Here is a 19,445-nt window from a genome sequence, read left to right on the forward strand (position 1 = left end):
TTCAACGTGTTCGAACATAAATCCTTGGAGCTTCTAGTTCTTAGTATTACTCCCAGTTAAGCAAAGAAGAGTGAAAACCAGTCTCAGGACTTTGTGATAATTATTCCCTATAACCCCTGTCCATTCTTAGTCTGTCTCACACAAGTAACCAAGCAATTTACTGTCCCTCTGGAAGTACAAGGAAAAAAAGGAAATGCAACAAATATTTTTAGAATTTTATTAACTTGAACAAAAAATGCAAATGAAAGGGTGGTCAGTTGTTTGGAGAGGATTCAGACACACATTTAAATGCCAACCGAGAATATTTAACAAACTATGTACAACTGTGTCAGCCATCAACTGCTGAACACTAATCAATGTAATCCAAATCTTCTGGGATTCCAAAACTTTTGTCAATTCTGCTCTCTTCAAATCCAAATTTACGTTTGGCCCAGGACTTTATTGAAAAGATGTTATCTGTAAACAGAATGAAAACCATTAAGATTTTCATGTTTAGAAAAGCATGAATTATAGTCTTGGCTACAACAAAATCCTTCTATTTGCACTCTCTCTGTGTATATGAAAAAGGGACATAGTGAGGAACATCATTATAAAGTAGATTTAGAACAGAAAACGGGAGGCTTTTGCTAATGATATACTTTTACTCAGTACTAAGTAAAGTATGTCATCTTTTTTTGAGGTTACCTTTATCTTTTCTTGCTCCTCTTCTGTGAGAAGACTGAAAGCTACAATTACAGTGTAAGCCTGCTATAGAGTGATGAGGAAAGTGTGAATATGCATAGTAAGTATTTTATAGGTCCTCTTTCAACTAGACACCTACTGTGTGCCTGTCTACAACTGCGAAAATCAGATTCAAATTAACTACAAGGTCCTTTCTAGTCCTGCATGTTTGTTCAGATAATGTACGTTTTGTTTGAAAGTTAAAAAAAAGACATTCAAGTAGCTTTATTTTAGTCAGCATTTCTCTTTTAGCATCACATTACTATTATTTTAGCATGTACATTCTCTTCAATGTAACATCATTTTTCACTGCAGTATTGATTGAAACTCACTACTTCATTGCTAACACCCATAAATCGCAGCATTCCTTAAGACAGGAAGTGTTCTCTGTGTCTGCACACCTTAGAAATATTTTCTCTTCTTTAACCATCAGACATTTGGTTTTAAAACCGTCTCTTCAAAAGAAAAATATGCTACAGCATATAACTTAGTTGTCTAATTAAACAGCAAAGTACTTTCTACAGGCTGCGGCATAGTTCCTTTAACTCTCTCAAGACCTTGAGAACAACAGCCTGTCATCAACAGTAGAAAGCCCTGACAACAGTACTCCCAGAAGTTATTTTCAAATACATAACTTTATTTCCCCATATGCAGTGAGCAACCCAGTGCAAATGAAGATATAAAATAATAATAGTCAAAAGACTGTGACAACGATATCCTGCTGCACTTGGCATAACCGATGATAGTGAGCAGTCCATCAGTAGTAGATGAATTCTAAACAAAAAGATTACAAACAATATTCTAAATAATTAAAAAAAAGTAAGGACATACATATTGCTTGCTCTGCAAAATGGAAATATATAGCAATATAGCAAAGCTAAGCAACAACAGAAAATTGAGTTCAACTTCCATACAAGCGTTATCACAGTAACCTTCCTCAAAACTGTGCAGCATTTTTCCTGCATGTCAAAGCTGATGAATTAGTTTTAGAAATACCTACTTTATATTAGCATCCATCATAAGGTTCCACAAAGCATTCTACCCTTTAGAAACAGACAAAAATTCAGAAAAGAAGAATGAAACTTTCTGAATACCTGGACACCACCATTTCCTGTGTCTTTCGATTAATGTTTTCCTCATCTTAACAGATTTTAACTCAACCAAGAAAATGAGCTGCAGGTTTTAACACGGTGTGCAAGATTGCACCAGAAGAACAAATATGTTATGTGATGTGAAGTACATTCAGTAACTAAACTGAGAAAATGTATTTTTTTTTTAATCATGATGATTTGTAAGCAAAATATATTTCTGCATGTTTTTATAAGTAAGGGCTATCCTACATCAAGTCCTAATTAAATTTAAAATTCTTAATGATGAGTAGGTCTTTTACTGAAATTGCTCTAGTCTGAAGCTGTGTTAAGCAATATAAATGCACACGCACCAGTCCATCTATTGGCTGCCTCCATGGCTATTTTGTTTGTTTTGCCTGAAATAGAGAAGAAAACAAACAAACAAAAAAGCACACATCAGAGTAAAATCATACAATAGTTTCAAGGCACAGAGATTAAATTTTTATTGATGTCATTTTTAGAGCACCACACAATATAAGTAAGTTATTCTACTGCTTCCAAACCCTTCTTCTGGTTTATGCTTTTAAGGTTCCAGCAAGCACAAAGCTAAGTTAAAGAAAAACAGGAGCAAAGGAACATAAAAGATACCATATGAACAACTGTGAGTTTCTAAAAGGTATTTTAAAATAAAATAATCCCAGTTTGGTTTGCCTGGGGGCTTAATTGTCTGTACAGAGATTGGAACTAGATACATGGCCTGAAGCTACTGGAGGCAACTAAGATGGAAAATACTTTATAATCCTCTCTATACGTAAGTAATCCATCACATAGGTATGCATGACTCTATATAGATAAGGAAAATGACAAGGGTAGCAGTCTATCACATTAATCCAAAAGTTTATCATATAGCTCTGGAAGGTCTCCCGGGCTTTGAGAACCTCCTCAATGAAATGAAGACAAAATAATGCTCCTGGTTATTAAACTCGGCTTCCCTCCCTTACCACCGCTCCAGATGTACATACATAATAGTAAATTACCATTACTACAAATAGCTTTTATATAGTTTCCATGAGGCAAAACAGTATCAAGAAAAATTCCTCTTAGATCACCTTGCTCCCATTAAAATAAGTACTGAATCAAATCAAGCAGGTTGGTTTGTAACGTGGGAATTTATCAGAATCATTACGGTTCTCACGCCTACACATAACTTAGTTATTTCCAGTCAGTCTTGTTAGTACTTGCATGATAATACTCATTTGAATGGTCAGCAAGAAATTTGTCTCCAGGGGTACTGAGAAGTGAATATATGATCAGGTATCCATTGTTATAAAGATTATGCTTCAGGCAAAATTAAATTATGTTGAAAAATCATCTGCTAGTACACAGGAAGCTAAGCACTCATTATTCTACCCTTAATACTTCAGTAAGTGATCTGAAAAACGTTTTAATCAGAGTAAAACCCTGTTTCAAAAACAGTGCAGTTTCTAGAAGTGGCCTACAATTAGAAAGCTTGGGCATAGCATGAAGAAAAGCAAAAAAGAAAGATGGGGGGAAAAAAAAAAAGGGAGTGGGTGAGAAGATGGCATTTTTGCTTGTTTGCATACACCAGAAATTCAAATTATTCCTAGCTTGAGAGAGATATTCCTTATGTCCTTTGCTGACTGCTTGTTGCCACCCCCACTCGTTCAGTTCCATGACTGGCAGCACTCTGACAACGTACTGGCAGCCAATGGCATTTTGAACAATACTTTACCTAACACTACATAAAGCAAGTCTGCAAAGTAAGGGCTTTCGCTGGTCAAGATTTTAAATGTGTTAGCTGTGATACTTCACTCAGCATTTTTCTGAAACTCTAGAGTAAAACTGGAAAGCTGTGTTTGACTCCAAGTAATGAAGTTTGAAATGAAGGGGGGGAAAAGTAGGATAGTATTAAACTCCACGGATCCAGAGCTGCAAGGTGACAGCATCTTGATGGCAGGTGAGCCAACCTAGTCCACAGCACCTGCCAGGTCTCAGCAGAAACCTCTGCTTTGCTGGAAGCAGCCAGCCAGCTGAGTCCTGTGCTTCTGCATCACACAGCAGCTCTAAGTTCCTGCAGCTTTCAGTACGCAGCCCTGTGCTTAAAGCACAGTGACCATACAGTACAGTACATTAAAAAAAAAAATAGCAGCAGCATGGTGTGTTGTCACCCTTCAAACACTGTTTATGTGTGTTAAAATACACACAGGCAATCATGTTTTAAAAATGTGATTTCTTACTTCTGTCAAAGAAAAGGCTGAGGTGACCAACAGATACAGGTTGGGCAACAGGGTGGTTAAAATGGCGGTGGCTGCCTGTAACCGAGCTGTGGCTAAAAATGAAATCATGGTAGGAAGAGGAGAAAGCTGTAACGGGGAAATCCCACAGTGGGCAGTGCCTTCAATGACTTAAATAGTAGAGAAATAACAACAAAAAACCAACAAAAGACACTCCTGAGAGTAAAAGTTATACAAATAAAATGAAGAAACACTTTAACCACGTCATTCTTTCCATGCACCAGCTCGAACTGATCACAGACTGGCAGCAAAGTGTCATGGTAGAAGTGTGGGAGGATCACAAGTGGAGACAGAACTTCAGGATGGGGAAGGTGACATTCAGACAATCTGGCTGAATATCAAAGAAGAGGCTGCCTCAGTCCTTCAGAGGCTGGGAACACACATTCCCCACATTACTCTGCTGCCAGCGGGCTCAGGGTTGGGGAAACAAGAGCCACTTGTAAAGCCTCAGGCATGTGACATCTCCAGGAAATGCATCCACAAGAGGCCGGGGCAAGTGTTTGCTGCTTGTGATTTCCCATTTACACTGGCTGGCCCACACACACATGTACACGATAGCACCACAGGGATGCAGGTATGGATTTATTCTGCCATGTTGAAAGTTGCTTAGACCATCAGGCATATTGCATCAACAGCAATGTCAGCTAGCTTCGCAAATTCAAGGCACCCACATGTTCCTCACGTCCAGCCTGAGCAAGCTCATGCAATCAAGACAGCTTGCACTGTCTCTTGTCATCAAGTGAGACTGTCACTGCCACTGCTGCAGGATGGCACTGCAGTCTGCTTAACCACTAATTCCTTCACTTAAATTTTCCACTCACATTTCTTTTTTCAATTTGGGGTGAGGGAAACGCACCTCATCCATTCTCCAGAAACTACTATGCCATCACCTCAGCTGTTAACTCATGGATATGGGCTGAGCATTTAGCTATCTAAAGGCAAGATTGAAGTCCCTCGGGATCAGGCTCAACTCTCGCCTACAATTCCACTGCAGGATCTTGTCTGCCTGCTGTATCCAACACCATGCCTGAAAGAGGAAGGAGAAACAGGTATTGGCAGTTATGGACCTGCATCACCTGAAGACACCAGCTACATCTGCATCATCACCAGCATCTTCCAGAGGCCCCCGAGTCCATCACAGGAACCGAGAGAAATGAAGAAATCTGCACCTTGACTACTTTCTAGAAACCTTTTATAGTTGCTTGTTGGAACTTTCATTGGTTGCATCATCTGTATGTGAACATGCATGGTGGGTGAGGGAAAGGAGGAGTAGTAAAACAGACATCCCCTAGACACATCTACTTTGTGTACTGATGTAACTCAAAGTCACGCTACTTCTGATTGCCTATTCTCTAGCTCCACAGGATCATACAGCCATTGGCTTCCTGGTTTTTAAGACTGCAGTGAAAAAGAAAGTTTAAGACCTAAAGAAGACAATAACATGGGAACTTAAAAATGTATACACCAAAGAATAATCAGGACACGAACTGTGGGAACTGTAAAAAGGAGAAACTCAGAGACAGCACTGAGGGCAACTGGCTAGTTGCCAAAACCACCACAACCATTGGGACGCAAGCTCAGCTGGAGTCCTGCTGATCCTCCCACTGACCACAGCTGCTCTATCAGAAGTTGATTTTTGGCAGCTACTAAATAGTGCTCCAGTATGGAAGCTGTGCAAGACAACAAAAGGGCCAAATGTGCAGGAGAGGTGAGCAATACAGGAGACAACATACGTTCCAGATGCTTCCAGATGTTCTCATTACCACTATTAGGCCCTAGTTACGCTCTACTTTCTATCTATACATCTGCACATAGGCTGACAATATATACAATTGCTGTCTGGAAGCAACAGAGTAATCCATTTGCTCTGGACATTACATATTTATTTCACCAATTTGCGTGACTGCATCAATAGACTTTCTTGCTCCCATGCCTACAGGATACAAAGTCATTGACTTGGCTGAGACACACACCTGTATCCTCCACTGACCAATTTCAAGCACACTTGGCATTTTCTAAGCAGGGAAACGGAAGCTTGCATTTTCTCTTCTGAACTGAACAAAAGCAACCACTGTGCATACAGCAATGCAGGGCCCAGGAGCAGCATGGCTTGCAACACTAGTCTGTTATGTTAGCAAAACACACCTGGAAACATGCCCGAAAGGCTAAGGGTCAAAGAGTTAGCTTTGACTGGTCCTTATGGAAGTCTCTTCTTCCCTCAACCCGAGGTATCTCTGGAGAACTGCAGGGAACTCAAAAAGCCCAGATTCTGGGAACTGAACCATTACCCTAAGCATCTGTGATTGTCCTTATCACAGGGACAAGCCCTTGTATCCCCTTAGAGGAAAGCAAAGGTAGGGAAAGGAAGGCCCAGCAGCAATGACTGTCTAAAAAGAAAGTGAGGAAGGGTTGGAAACATGCTTTTTAATGCAGGCGAGTGACGTTCTACCAGTGACCCGCAGGGATTCAGGAGCAGGCCAGGAGACAGACCTGACAAAAGGGTGTGTGGACAGCTGTAGGAGGTGCAGTAAGAAGCCTTCTAAAGCAAATGGACAGCACCTGGTCAGGAGTGAAGGCCAGCAACACAAAAATGTTAACACAGCAATGTTTCTGAACAAATCTGAACTGGCAATATATATTGGCTCAAATCTTAGCACGGTCAGGACACATTGTTTTTGATCTGACACAGGAAGCCCTACAGTCATTCTCAGCATACTGCAGAACTACAGCCTCTCCTCTTTCCTTTCCTCCTTCCCCCAAATTCACTCACTTTTTTCCTGGAAGGGGTGGTGGTGGGAATTAAAGGTCCTATTTGCATTCCATTTTGGAATGCACAAAAACTGTTGAAGCCTCAAATATTTCCACAGGAGGGGAAGACCACTACATGCCTCATCAACACAAAATATATGCTCCAGGAGACTTAAGTTAGTCTTTCTATCAGACTTCAGACACTTCCACGGGTGAAAAGCAATTGCCATAGCAACAATCACCACCATCTCCTCACAAACATTTTCCAAACCTACTTTCAGGTTCTTTAAAAAAGCTTTTTTAAGTCCTGCACATATCATTAAAGGAATACTAAGGAAGCAGTCACTGAATAGTATTCAAAGTCGGACTGAGAATGTAACATATTCCAGCTCCAACAGCTATACTAAAAACATCAACAGCCAGAACCAGCTCACAACCACCTATAGACTTGGAAATGAAGAAAGAGCTGTAGCTTTCTTTTCTCTCCTAGCTTCTACTCTGGTATTTTCAGGATAACTTTAAGGATTATTGTAAGCAATGTTTTTACGTGTAAACAAAATTTGCAGGTCCAGGAACCTCTGTTTCTACAGAATAACAAAAGCTAGTTATATTTATAAAACTAGCACAGTTTGGTGCCAGTTTTGACCTACCACAACTAATGCCACAAGAAAATTGTATGGATTTCCTCACTTAAAAAACACATGACTGCAGAGGGAACGAGCACCTTTTCAAGGAGACAGTCACCCATCAACCTGTGGGGCTGATAGCAGATACAAGCAGAATACAACTGCAGTCTTCAGCATGTGTGTGAGGGAGTAATTTTACAGCGTGAATAGCAATTCTTCTGCATGAAATGCAAAGAACAGCTGCAACTGTTCTCACGGGCCAGTGAGGATTATTAGCCCAAAGATTCCCAATCTCTCTCATGAAACTGGTCAGGGTAAATTAATTGCATTAGGTGGATTTGAATTCCAGTAATAATTCTGCATCCACATAGACTGAATTTGAATATGAAAAATGGCAACTACCATAAGAACAGTACGTGAACTTGAATCTCCAATGACTCTGATTATCCATTGCCTTCTGCAGAGTTACCCATTCTCCTGCTCACAGGCTGCCCTCACTTTCCAGAAACCTTGTTTACCTTGCTGTCACCACACTGTGACAGATTTCTGTTTCCCTACCTCTCTCCCTTGGAGAAGCATCATTATAATATCCTGTGATGCACAATTTCCAAAATCTTTCCCATTAATGAAAACATCTCATGCAAATAAAGAGCCTGTCTCTAAAGGCCAGGGTAGAAGGTGAACACAGAAATTATACACCTGTCATCCACAGAGAGTACAAAAGCTAACTGCCTAGTAACTCCTACTGACGTCCATCCACAAACTGACACCAGAGACCCTGATCAGGAGACTGTAGCTTGCCATTGGAGACTGCTCATGGCAATGATGTGATCAAATGGCTTCTTTAAAGTCCATATTTGAGTATCTTTGAGACTAAGTAGTCTACAACACTGTCAACAGGGTAACTCACAACATCGCAAGAACAGCTTTAGAAGAATGTTTTGTAACCAAGTATTAGGCAGATACCTCTACACTATATACAATCTTTACCTTCCCCCATGCTTCCCAAAGAGGTGTTTCCTCTTATAAGCAGAATAAAGAGCTCTTGTGTGGAAGAGTGATAGCATATCAGAATTCTGTCAACTCCTTTGAATCCAAAATAACATATCATTCTTCCCCCATACTCCAGTATCCCACAGAACACTTATCCCCATGATATTAATCAACAAGTCACAATGCTTCAGAATTCATGACTAAATTCAACTCAATCCCTAGATATGATTTCTCATTTAAATGACATCACAAATTTAAAAAAACTATTTATACTGACATATTACTAAAAAATAAAAAGGAGTATCTCTTTTTACATTTAGACTCTGAATAAAGTTTCAGAACTACAAGGAAAAGTGTGACGATTATGAATCCTACCTACTGATCTACAACTATTTTGAAAAACATAGAGCATAATACAATAAGCCATTTGTGATAGAAAAATACTCAAGAAATTTTGGTATATGAATTAAATTAGCGTTTCTGTTGCTACAGCTCTGTGTGTGTGTATATATATACATATATATACACACATATATACTTGAAAATCAACCTGAGCAAATATATAACATAGTGCCAGTCTTGTCTATATGGTGAGACATGGCAGTGCATAGTAAAGCTACTAATAAGCTGATCCACATCTCTGGGAACATGCTTTTAAAGGGTCTGCGATATTTGTTAGTGTGTTTGAAAAAGTGTCAAGTCCCATCAGCAAAAGCTCCCTCTGTCCCACATGAAAAGGTCACACTGTCAAATTTCATCAGCATGTGCACAGTGTCTCTTCGAAAAACGTCCAACAGAATTTGTCAGAATTGCTACCAAAAGATTCCTCTATGCAAAATAGAGTGCTTGCACTTGCTAGCTCTTGCACTTAAGTTTACTGCATTCATGTACCCACAGAAAAAGACCATTTACCTTTCAAATATTCTACCTGAAAGCCCACGCTGAAATCTTCATTGCATAACTAAAATACATCTATTCTTATCCAAAGAACAGAGGGAAGCTATGTGCTTACAAAAGGGAAGCAAACACACCAGCTTTCTGATTCAGGGCTCCCTAACAACACTTTGTTTTTCTTTCAGTGGACAACAACTCCCTTCCCACTTCATTTACTAGTAAAAGCTCTGTACTCCTTACCCACAGCAAACTGCAGCTGAACTGCATTTCGCAAGGAGGCCCATCCCAGAGCACTATGGTTTTTGTCCAGTTCAGGATGTCACTCTGCTGCACACCTCCTGTGGCACAGAAGTTGCAGAGAAGTGTCTGAAAAGCATCGCAGGAGGTCCTCCAGTCTCTGTACCCATGACTCAATGCATGTCCAACCTTACCTAGGCCACTTCTGAGGTGTTTGCAGCATGTTTTTAAGGTTTCCAGTGTTAGAGCTTTTACAACCTTCCCAGGCAATCTAGTTCTGCGTTTGATTATTGTCATCATTAGAATAGCTTTTCATCTAACGCTTTTTTCCCCCTGCAATTTAACGCTATTACTTACTGCTGAGTTCTCCATGAACCTGAGCAACAGGCTATTCCTTTCCTTTTTTGAAGGAGACATAAATAAGTGAAACCCACCAGGGGCAATCTTCTTTTGAGCCCTATTTTTGTAAATTTTTTTCTCCTAGAATGTGGATACTCGATGTCAGGTCTTTTTGTTCTACTCGGAGTTCTCCCTAGTTAGTTATATCCCTCTCAAGTAGGATATCCGACAACACCACAGTGTTACAGCTGAAGCCTCACTAATGCCAACTTGAGTAGAAAGATATTTCATACATCTCATTGCTGGCTATACTTCTGTTTCTCAGTATGGCGATTTCGCTTTTTGTAACAAACATGTCTTATATTCAACCTGTAAACTTACTGATATAACCCTGATATCTTTTCAAACCCTCCACCCTTAACTACCTGCTCCAGATCATTTACGTAACACAATATCCTTGAATGCGTATACGTCCTTACGTTTGCCACTGAATTTTGCAATTTGTCATGCTTATTTTGAAATCTCACCTTGTCCTTTGTTCATGCAGTCTCTTTTAGTTTCGTCATCTGCAAATGTAACAGCATATCTTCTATTCTATTATCCAGCTCATTAATATAAATACTGAGCAGATGCACAAACATGACAGACTCTATTAGAACTTCATGGATTCTAGCTCCCTTTCTGATACTGAATTACTAATGAATACACCTTGAGTACAATTATGAAGTAGTTCGAGAGTCACACTACTGCAGTTTCATCAAGATTGTGCTTCCCTAGTTTCCTTACCACAGTATCATGCAAAACTGAGTCAAAACACCAAACTTCTCCCAATCTACAAAGGTCTCTTACAGTGGCAAAGACAAAACCTCTGTGTCATTTAGGCATTTCCAAATTGTTTCTCTGTTCCAGATTTTTTTTTTCCTGATATCCTGTTCTTTCCAGTGAAACTAGCTCATAAGATGTTAAAGTGAGGAGGGGAGAAAAAACATTGGAAGTACTCTCAAATACATGATCAGTGCCAAGATTAGTCTTGCACTCACACAACCTGCCCTGCAAAATGTCTGCAGTTAAATGGCACAGAACAAGGTATCTATATTAGGAATATACACTGATAATATATGGTCCTAATCTAGATAAACCCATAAGGAAAACATATTCTACCATCCCACAACATACGGGAGATTTCCTAACGTATGAGATTGGCAACACATTTTTTTGAACAAGGCCAGGGAAGACTACATTTGTCAGTCGTGCAACTTAGCACTGAAGACAAAGTAAAAATCCACAATACCTTTCCTGACCTCATTTTGCATATGGAAGTCATGAAAATATATAAACCAGTATTTTCTTAAAAAATCCCTTTGAACATCACCATAAGTTTATCAAAACAGTCTGAATGAATGGTTCAATACACAACTAACCTAGCAGGTCTAACGCTGGGAGAGAGAAACAAAATAATCACTCCACAAAAGCCTTTTTGTTTCTTATATATATGATCTATAGATTACTTCCATTTGATGCTCTCTTCACAGCTTTAAAACATGGCCAAATGGATTGCTGCCAATTCATTTCTAAATCAAGGAGTATCATAAATGTAGTTACAAGTAGCCATTTTCCACATCACAAATTTTATCAAGTGTCTACCATTCCTAAGCAGCTCAACAACTTTTGCCATAAAGATTTACTGGCTCAGACAATAAAATTATTCCCACATATTTCACCTGTCTGCTTCTCACCCTACATATTTTTTCTGCCATTCCAATATAAACAAACAAGAAACAAAATAAACAGAAAGAACAAAAATAAGCCCTGTGAGCTTTCCCGTTTGAGAAAAAGTAACTTGCCAGAGTAGCCAGTTTATTTAAGCAGGGTGTTACATGTCAGCTAAAGATTTGATCATCCAACTGCCTCTTTTCTGAGTGTCCAAGTAAAACCCCACTGACAAAAGACAAACGATTTTAAAATTTGTTCTTTTTTTTTTTTTTTGCTTTAAAATGAAGCTGCATTTTAGCCGGCTAAGCAAGTTGGCATAAGTTGAAGGTCTCCAAGAAGAATAATCTTGCTAGAATCTGTTTGAGGTATAAAAATACACCTATGCATGTGTTTAAACATTTAGGACAGTTTTTCATTGCAGAGTAACCTCTTAGCTGGAGTCCAAACTTTAGGCCAAACACAGAGACAGATAAATTACCTGAAACAGAGAGAATTAGGGCCTTTTGCTGAAAGCCAAATGACCCTTCTGAACTTCAGCTTCCCAGCTTCAGTCAAAAGCCCCACAGTTCACTTTAAGCTTTGCGCCTTAGAAATATATGTGCTGATGCATCTTAAGCTGCAGCAGTCTGTCCTGGTGGTCCTTCGCTCATTATTCTTCATGGCTGTTATTTTCTCCTTTCTAAGTGCCAGAAGCTGCTCACCCATTTACCTACTCCTGTTCCTCTCTCATTCAGTTCTTTCCAAATCTATTTTCTACACAGTTCAACTCATTGCAGAGTTCAGGAAGATACCCTTTGAAAATTTATCACCTGATGTGCTCCTAGTTGGTCAGAGGATCCCTCGTTGCTCTTCAGGGCAACTACCACAAGACAGACAATTCTGGGAGATGCATGACAAATTACAACATGTATGAAAGCCTTCTGAAGAAAGCAGCGAAAGACTTCATCAGACAGACTGTCTGGTGGAAAGTGAGATTTCAAAGACCAGAGGAGAGTCCACCACAAGACAAGGATATAAATACCATCAGTTCCTAACTTGAGCTGACAACTCTGACTCACTTGCTGTTATCACTGGTGAACTGCAGCGCAGGAATGAAGGGCCAAGGTGGGAACTCTTTAACCTACTTTTGTCAGGGAAGGTCTTTAAACCTACCACATTATGGCTGCTGGTAATCACAGCCAGATTCTGCTCTGCAAGTGTTTCCTCCATCGAAGGACCAGCAAGCGTTTTCAATAACTGAACTGCAAACAAGCCTCCCTTGATTTTCAAGAGAAAAAGAAAATTGGAAGGAATGAAGATAAAGGAGCAGAAACACTGCTTCAACTTGCAATTCCTTCTCGCTATGCTATGATTACCAAAGGAGCTTTGAGTGTTAGTGATCAAGTATACATTTGTAATTCCACTCATTAGTACCCTGTTCCTTTTTCAGCTTTACTTAACCGTTAAAATTTATGTTTACTGTTACTACGTGTAACTATGATTACATACAAGTACATTTATAATTTTTAGAAAGAATCAGGAATAGTTATGTTTAGTTTTGGTAAAGCATTGTGCTTTGTCTTTTAATGTAGCTTTTGAACAGGTAATTTAATTTGCCAACTTTTCAACCAAATGACAAGCCATTCAAAGAACAGTATAGGGAGCGGGGGAAGCATGAAAAAAAAAATCTTAGCTTGATGCAATTAGTCAAGTAAATGTGTTCTTTCATTACTAGTGCACATCTATATACATTCTGGTACTCCATGGTGAAGGAGGAAAAAGGAAAAAAAAAAGGGGGGGGGGTGAGCTTTGTGGTTTTGTTTTTATTAGTAGCAGATAGCCCACAAGTTAGACAATGTATGTTCATGCACGTATTTCCTGTCATATCCTCATCCAGATCTTCAGGAGATGAATACATTAAATAGTCTCATCTTTCAGAGAATTGTATAAGTAAAAAAAGGGATGCCTGCTTTTAAATCTATTATTTTCTATGTACTTTTAAGCAAGTGTCTGGTTCACTCCAAAGAAAGCTTAGTTTAACCCTCTAAGGCTAACGTAAGTGTGGGTGGAGACACTAGTCTAACTTCAATAGAATGACTAATTTCTAATTGCAGACTCTTTGTTAATGGTATTGATGCATAAACCATAAAAAGCACAGTTTGCCTCTCAGATGCCAGGTGCATATTTCATGGTCAGTAGCTAGAAAACATCCTCTTAACTGCAAGCTGAACATATTGGATCTAGAAGTGATTAAAAAAAAAAACAAACACTCTCTACAGGCTTGATTTGTACCCTATTGATCTTGGTGGCACCTAGACGGGGCTTAAAATTATTTGTAGACATTCACTTTTCCAAGTGAATCATTACATTTATAAAAATAGCTATTTAATAGTTCATTAACTGAAAGCACTGACAGAGCTCTTTAAATAACCTTTCTGATATGTTTTCTGAACAACAGTCTTTCCCACAAAATATAAAAGAAACCCCATTAAACCATTTTGTAAATGATCAGCGTTTTGATGAATTTTGAGTAAACCTGATGCAACCTATTTTAAAGCCTCTCCATTAGCCAGGATAGTCTAATCTTCATTTCATTTCTTCACTACTGTTCCCCCTCTGGGAACAGGGACTATTCCCAGCATTAGTAAGAAACTCCAAAAAGAATCTAGCACATGGTACTAAGTTTTTGTAACATTAAATACATCTGTATGCATAACACATTTTCAAATTGATTTGAACCTAACAGTTAGAACATAATAGCTGGGTGTATCAACAAAAAAAAATCCAAAAAACCCCAAAAAACCCCAAACCCCAAACAGTGTACCCCACAAAATCCAGCAGCTAAATCAACATTACCTTTTCAGCATTCAGCCTCAAGATATTAAGATGAATGAAGAAACTGGTAAACCCAGAACTATTTTCTCATACTGTCTGTATACCCAGATATAATTCTTCACAACAGTTTGTCAAGCTGAAATTTTCAGTGTTTAGACACATCAGAATTAGAAATTTTTGAAGCATCTACAATGAAAAAAGACACTTGGAAGTACATACTACATATAGCATGACATTTTTATGGTATTCAGTAAGGTCTGGATGTTTTCCCCAAATTTATTTTCACACAGCCATGTAAGTATTAGTTTTAGAAAATAATCTAATCCTGAACTGGACTGGCAGTGATGCCTCTGAGATAACACTTTCGGAGATTCAAAGGGATAACTATCTGGATATTTGTGCTTTGAAATCATGTCCACCCGAACCACTTACACCTCTTGCTACAGGGTAAAAATAAATAAAGAGAGCAGAAGTAAAAAGGTTTACACCAAAATTGCTACATTACATGTGTTGTATCTAGCAGTTTGCTAATTTTTGAGAATACAGTTTGTGTAGACATGTTCAGATCACTATTTTAAAGGTAAAAGCCTAAGACATAAAAATTATCAGTAATTGGACATTCTAAAAACATGCTAAATAAAACAGGAATGCTGACAGGCAACATCTAAGATCAGCTCCATAAATATCAGCAATCATACCACACGGAAGACACTTCAGTCAGTATGTAACTATTTCTGAGATTACTGTCCTATGCAAAGACACAAAGTAACCAAAGCATGGCTACTGTGAAAAAAATAGCTAAGACCCAACAATATTTTAATATAGTATAAATCAACACTCCTCTAATTATAGTGGAAGAAGTTTGAAATTCTAGAAATGTTTATTTTACAGTGAACACTGAAAATGTTTAGCTGTTTCCAGTTACAAGCTGGCCAACAACTCAGAGCAAAATCAGTATTATTTATACACTTAGGCTGCCAGACAAACCTTTCTATAAAACTAATTGTCAGGAAAATTTTATTAGCTCCCTAACATCTCCTTCTGGTGGGCAGAAAGAATTAAACTTATGCAGCAGGTTAATCTTGATGTTACGTGGAGCTTTTTATGTTGGCCTTATGAAAATCTGGATAAATTATGAACTATTGAAAACTTGCATTCTCCATGCCTTTGTCCTCTACCATAATCTTTAGGGAATCTAGCAGCATTGCATGTATTCAACTTTGCGTACATACACGTTACATCATATAAGCCTTTCTCCTAGAGGAATAGAGAATCTCTTCTCTACAATGGCTGCTTTCCCATGAGAATACCCTCCAGCCTACAAAAATCTGCCTCAAAGCTGAGAAACAAGGGCTCTGTCCCATGCCAGCTGAAGCAGGACTACAAGTTTAACAGAGAAGTATAAAATCACAGTATTTATTATTTCTTTTTACCTCCAATGACTGTTGTCAGTTTTATTGCCTTTAATGTTGAGGAAGAATTTATTACTCAATCCTAACTCACACAAGATGGCTTAAACAACATTTCCAAGTGGCAAAGACAAGCTTCAACTACTGAACTGCAGTGGTCGTTGGAAGAAATCCATGTATTTTGCAATTCTAGATATATTTTTACAATACCCGACCTGTAAAATGGAATTATCCAAAAATATCCACAAGACCAGACTATTATGTAGCTTCCTCTAGTGGTCAGTCCCTAAATCTTGTTTCTTCTGCTATTTACTGTAGTTAATTGTTACATACAAATACTGAAATTCTGCGTTCAAATGCTGTAAACTTGGGAAGGCATTAGAGTTTATACTTCAGCTCTCTAATATAAAAGCCAAGGAAATTAAGCCAAAACTTATAGCAAAACATTTGTTATTGATATTAAAAGGCCAAGCAGTGAAGTCAGCAAAAAACAGAGTTAGTATGTAGTATTCTGATTTGCCCCCTTGTGAATATGCATTATAGTATATTTAGTTAAACGGTCAAACATGACTTTCCCACCACAAGACTCAGGAAGCAAGACAGATGTTCAGCTTTTAGTTGAGTCTTCAGATTATTTGCTATGAATCATCCAAACTTTGTTTTGACCCTGGAATTAGTGTGTGTGTGTGTGTGTTTTAATGAGGCTCATCACTGTACAATAGGTTTGCTTCTGCAATACTCCTTTGAGGGAAAGAGCAATTAAAAAGGCATAGCAAAGCATTCACCAAATTTGAAGGTCACTGAAATCAGATGACAATTTGATACACCCCTAAAATACCACAACAAAAATCAAGGCAGCTCTATGAGATGGGATGGGAAATTAATACAGTGAAATTTTATACTGAGCATCAGAAAGATTTCCTTACAGGTTGAAGTCATTAAGGAAGAAGATGGAAAACCGAAATGTAGAAAGTGACAACTGCCCATTACAAAACATATTATATTGAACAATCCAACTCTTAAAAAAAGTGCAATTATATAACATAACAGCCATCTCTGATTTCTGACTCAAAATTAAAATAAGGTAATTTAGAGTTAGTAATCTGCTCAGGTGATTTAACTCAAAATAATCACAAGGATTATGTTATCTAAATTGTACAGCTAGTAGAAAATCATATCACTCACGTGCAGTTGAAAATGCTTTAAAATCTGTGAACCAGTAACTTTGATTATAAGGTTATTCTGTGAAACAGCAGCAGTAACTTTCGTGTCTAGCTGAACACCTTCCATTGCCTTCTTGCACTAAAAACCATAACTTCCTGCATCTTGTTTTGCCTTTGCACTTCCCCACACTCTGGAATGAGAGAAATGTCCCCCAACCCTTTCCCCCCCCGCCTCTTTCCCTTAAAGCCTGTAAAATTCTATTCAGCTTTGACAAAGACATTAAGTCCCCAAAATTGACATCACCATTTATTCATTTATACATTGCCAGCAACAATGTGCACTGCCAGTGAAACAATGACTGATGAAACATATAACGAAGCAGAAACTTTTTAATCAAAGGTCAGGGACAAATTCTTTTCGAAACACTACTGCATATTCCCCTGGGAATCCTACAGGTAGCCCAACAAGACTAACCTCACCAACTCCCTTAAATGCTCATCCCTCCATTGCAGAAGCTCACATGGAGCTTCCACACACTTTAACAAAACAAAAACAAAAACAAAAAAAAAAGAGAGCGCAAGAAGGGCATGACTGAAGTAACTAACAATTACATTTCTTTCCCTTTCCCTCTTTTCAGGATATTAGTCTCTGTGTTACCAGCTAATGCAGTTTGCCCTAGCGTTCAAGCTGTGATTTGCCCCCTTATGTCTAGTATTTAGCAACATGCTCACTGCGACTGCTTCAAAAGAGAGGCTCCTCAAACCATTCAGTGCAACGCTTACTGTAAGGGTATCTCAGCAGTTAAATACCTGGCACTACAAATCCCTCTCCTGTCGGTATCTGCCTAACTTCATTCATTTTTACAGCTGGAATCAGCTGGAACGTGTCTGTTACTTGTCCTCAGGAGAGCACACAGCGAGGGATTTACAGCACAGTAACTAACCTCAGGTCTCGAGTTTGCTTATTCCCTGGCATACCATTACATCCTTGGGGAAAGATAACGCAGCTGACAAAAAATGTCACAGCCCCTCAAAATAAATAATATCTGTCCAATTTTGGGGTGTGCTGCCAACTCTGTTTATGTTCCTGGCTTTCTCTCAGCACATTTCTAAAGCTGTGGACTTTGTTAGAAGAATAAGGAGAGAAAGATTCAGTCAGATATCTTCTCAGAAAAAGGTCTGTGCCTGTTCCTCATCACTCTGTAATAGCATTTTGGCATTACAGCAACTGAATATGCAGTGGTGTTTGGGTAGCAAGGTAAGAGCCTAATAAATAAAACATGAAAGCTGAAGTAGAGAAAATTCAATAAAATTTCATGCATGCTCTTCATTTTTCATGCTAAAGATCAGAATATTAAGTACATTTCACTGCCCAATTCTGTATTAAGTATTAGAGTCACTCATCATTCCTTCTATTCCATTAGAATTAGAAATTCCAACCAAAACCCAGCATGTCAGAGACAGCACAAACAGTAAGTCAACAGTGTAATACCATACTTACGTATAAGTGACAATTAAGTGTCTCTAATGAAATGCTTATGTTCTAAATAGACAAGACAAAGTAAGTAGAAAGATACCTGTTTTGCCAGCATGGAATTGAAGGCAAATGGGAGCCAGAGATGACTATTCCTACTCACATTCTAGGGTTCAGCACACTTAGAAGTTATAGAATTAATATGGTTCTAGAAAGAATGGTCCCGATATTAATTCTAACGCATCAGAGTATTTCCATTTTAGGATTGTTTGTTAACTGCTCAGTTGCTGGTAGAGTAAATGTCAATAACACACACACACACCTCCCTTATATAATACAACGGAACATGAAAAGAAATGGTTAGTGTACCTGTATTGTATTGCTTACAGCTTTAAAAAGAAAAGCAGCTGTTCTTCGGCTTACCTCTGCATACCAGATTTTAAGCTAAAGAAGTGCAGACCTTTTTGTACAGAAGTTCACTTTAAACAATATACAACTTACGCATTTCTTCAATGACGTCTGGATCACATTCTCTGTATTTGTCTACTTCTGCCTTTAGCTGCTCTTTTTTCTGCCGAAGGGCAGCAAGTTCCTCTATTAGAGCTGCACGTTCTGCCTGAGGATTCAAAGTATGTTGGGAGATATAAAAAAATACAAAAATAAAAATCAGTAATTATTGCACAGAATGTTTTTCAAAAAATAAAAAGACGTAAATTTAAAAGCTGTTTTCACTACTGCTTTCTGTCAATGAACCAGTTGAGCATTTTATGCACACACAAAACTCTGTGACACTAAACGATATTGAGTACAAACTGGAAGGAAAAAAAAAATTAAGGCCAAAACGGATAAACAAAAGAACAATTTTCTACAACCTTTGAACTCGACATGGTTTGACAAACTCCAAACAGATCTCTTAATTGTTGGGCTTAA

General features: G+C 38.4%; 1 protein-coding gene across 1 annotated transcript in view; it reads right to left on the minus strand.

Annotated features, from left to right (window-relative positions):
* Positions 1 to 203: 203 nt before the first annotated feature.
* Positions 204 to 19,445, minus strand: part of MND1 (meiotic nuclear divisions 1) — a 43,142-nt gene continuing 23,900 nt past the window's right edge. The window contains exons 6-8 of the mRNA XM_076337627.1: positions 19,017 to 19,131; positions 2,162 to 2,206; positions 204 to 456 (exon numbers count right to left, since the gene is read on the minus strand). Coding sequence (XP_076193742.1) covers positions 350 to 456; positions 2,162 to 2,206; positions 19,017 to 19,131 — 267 coding nt within the window. The 3' untranslated portion in view covers positions 204 to 349. The remainder of the gene's footprint in view (positions 457 to 2,161; positions 2,207 to 19,016; positions 19,132 to 19,445) is intronic.

Source organism: Aptenodytes patagonicus, chromosome 4 (genome assembly GCF_965638725.1).
Source record: "Aptenodytes patagonicus chromosome 4, bAptPat1.pri.cur, whole genome shotgun sequence".
Classification (NCBI taxonomy): domain Eukaryota; kingdom Metazoa; phylum Chordata; class Aves; order Sphenisciformes; family Spheniscidae; genus Aptenodytes; species Aptenodytes patagonicus.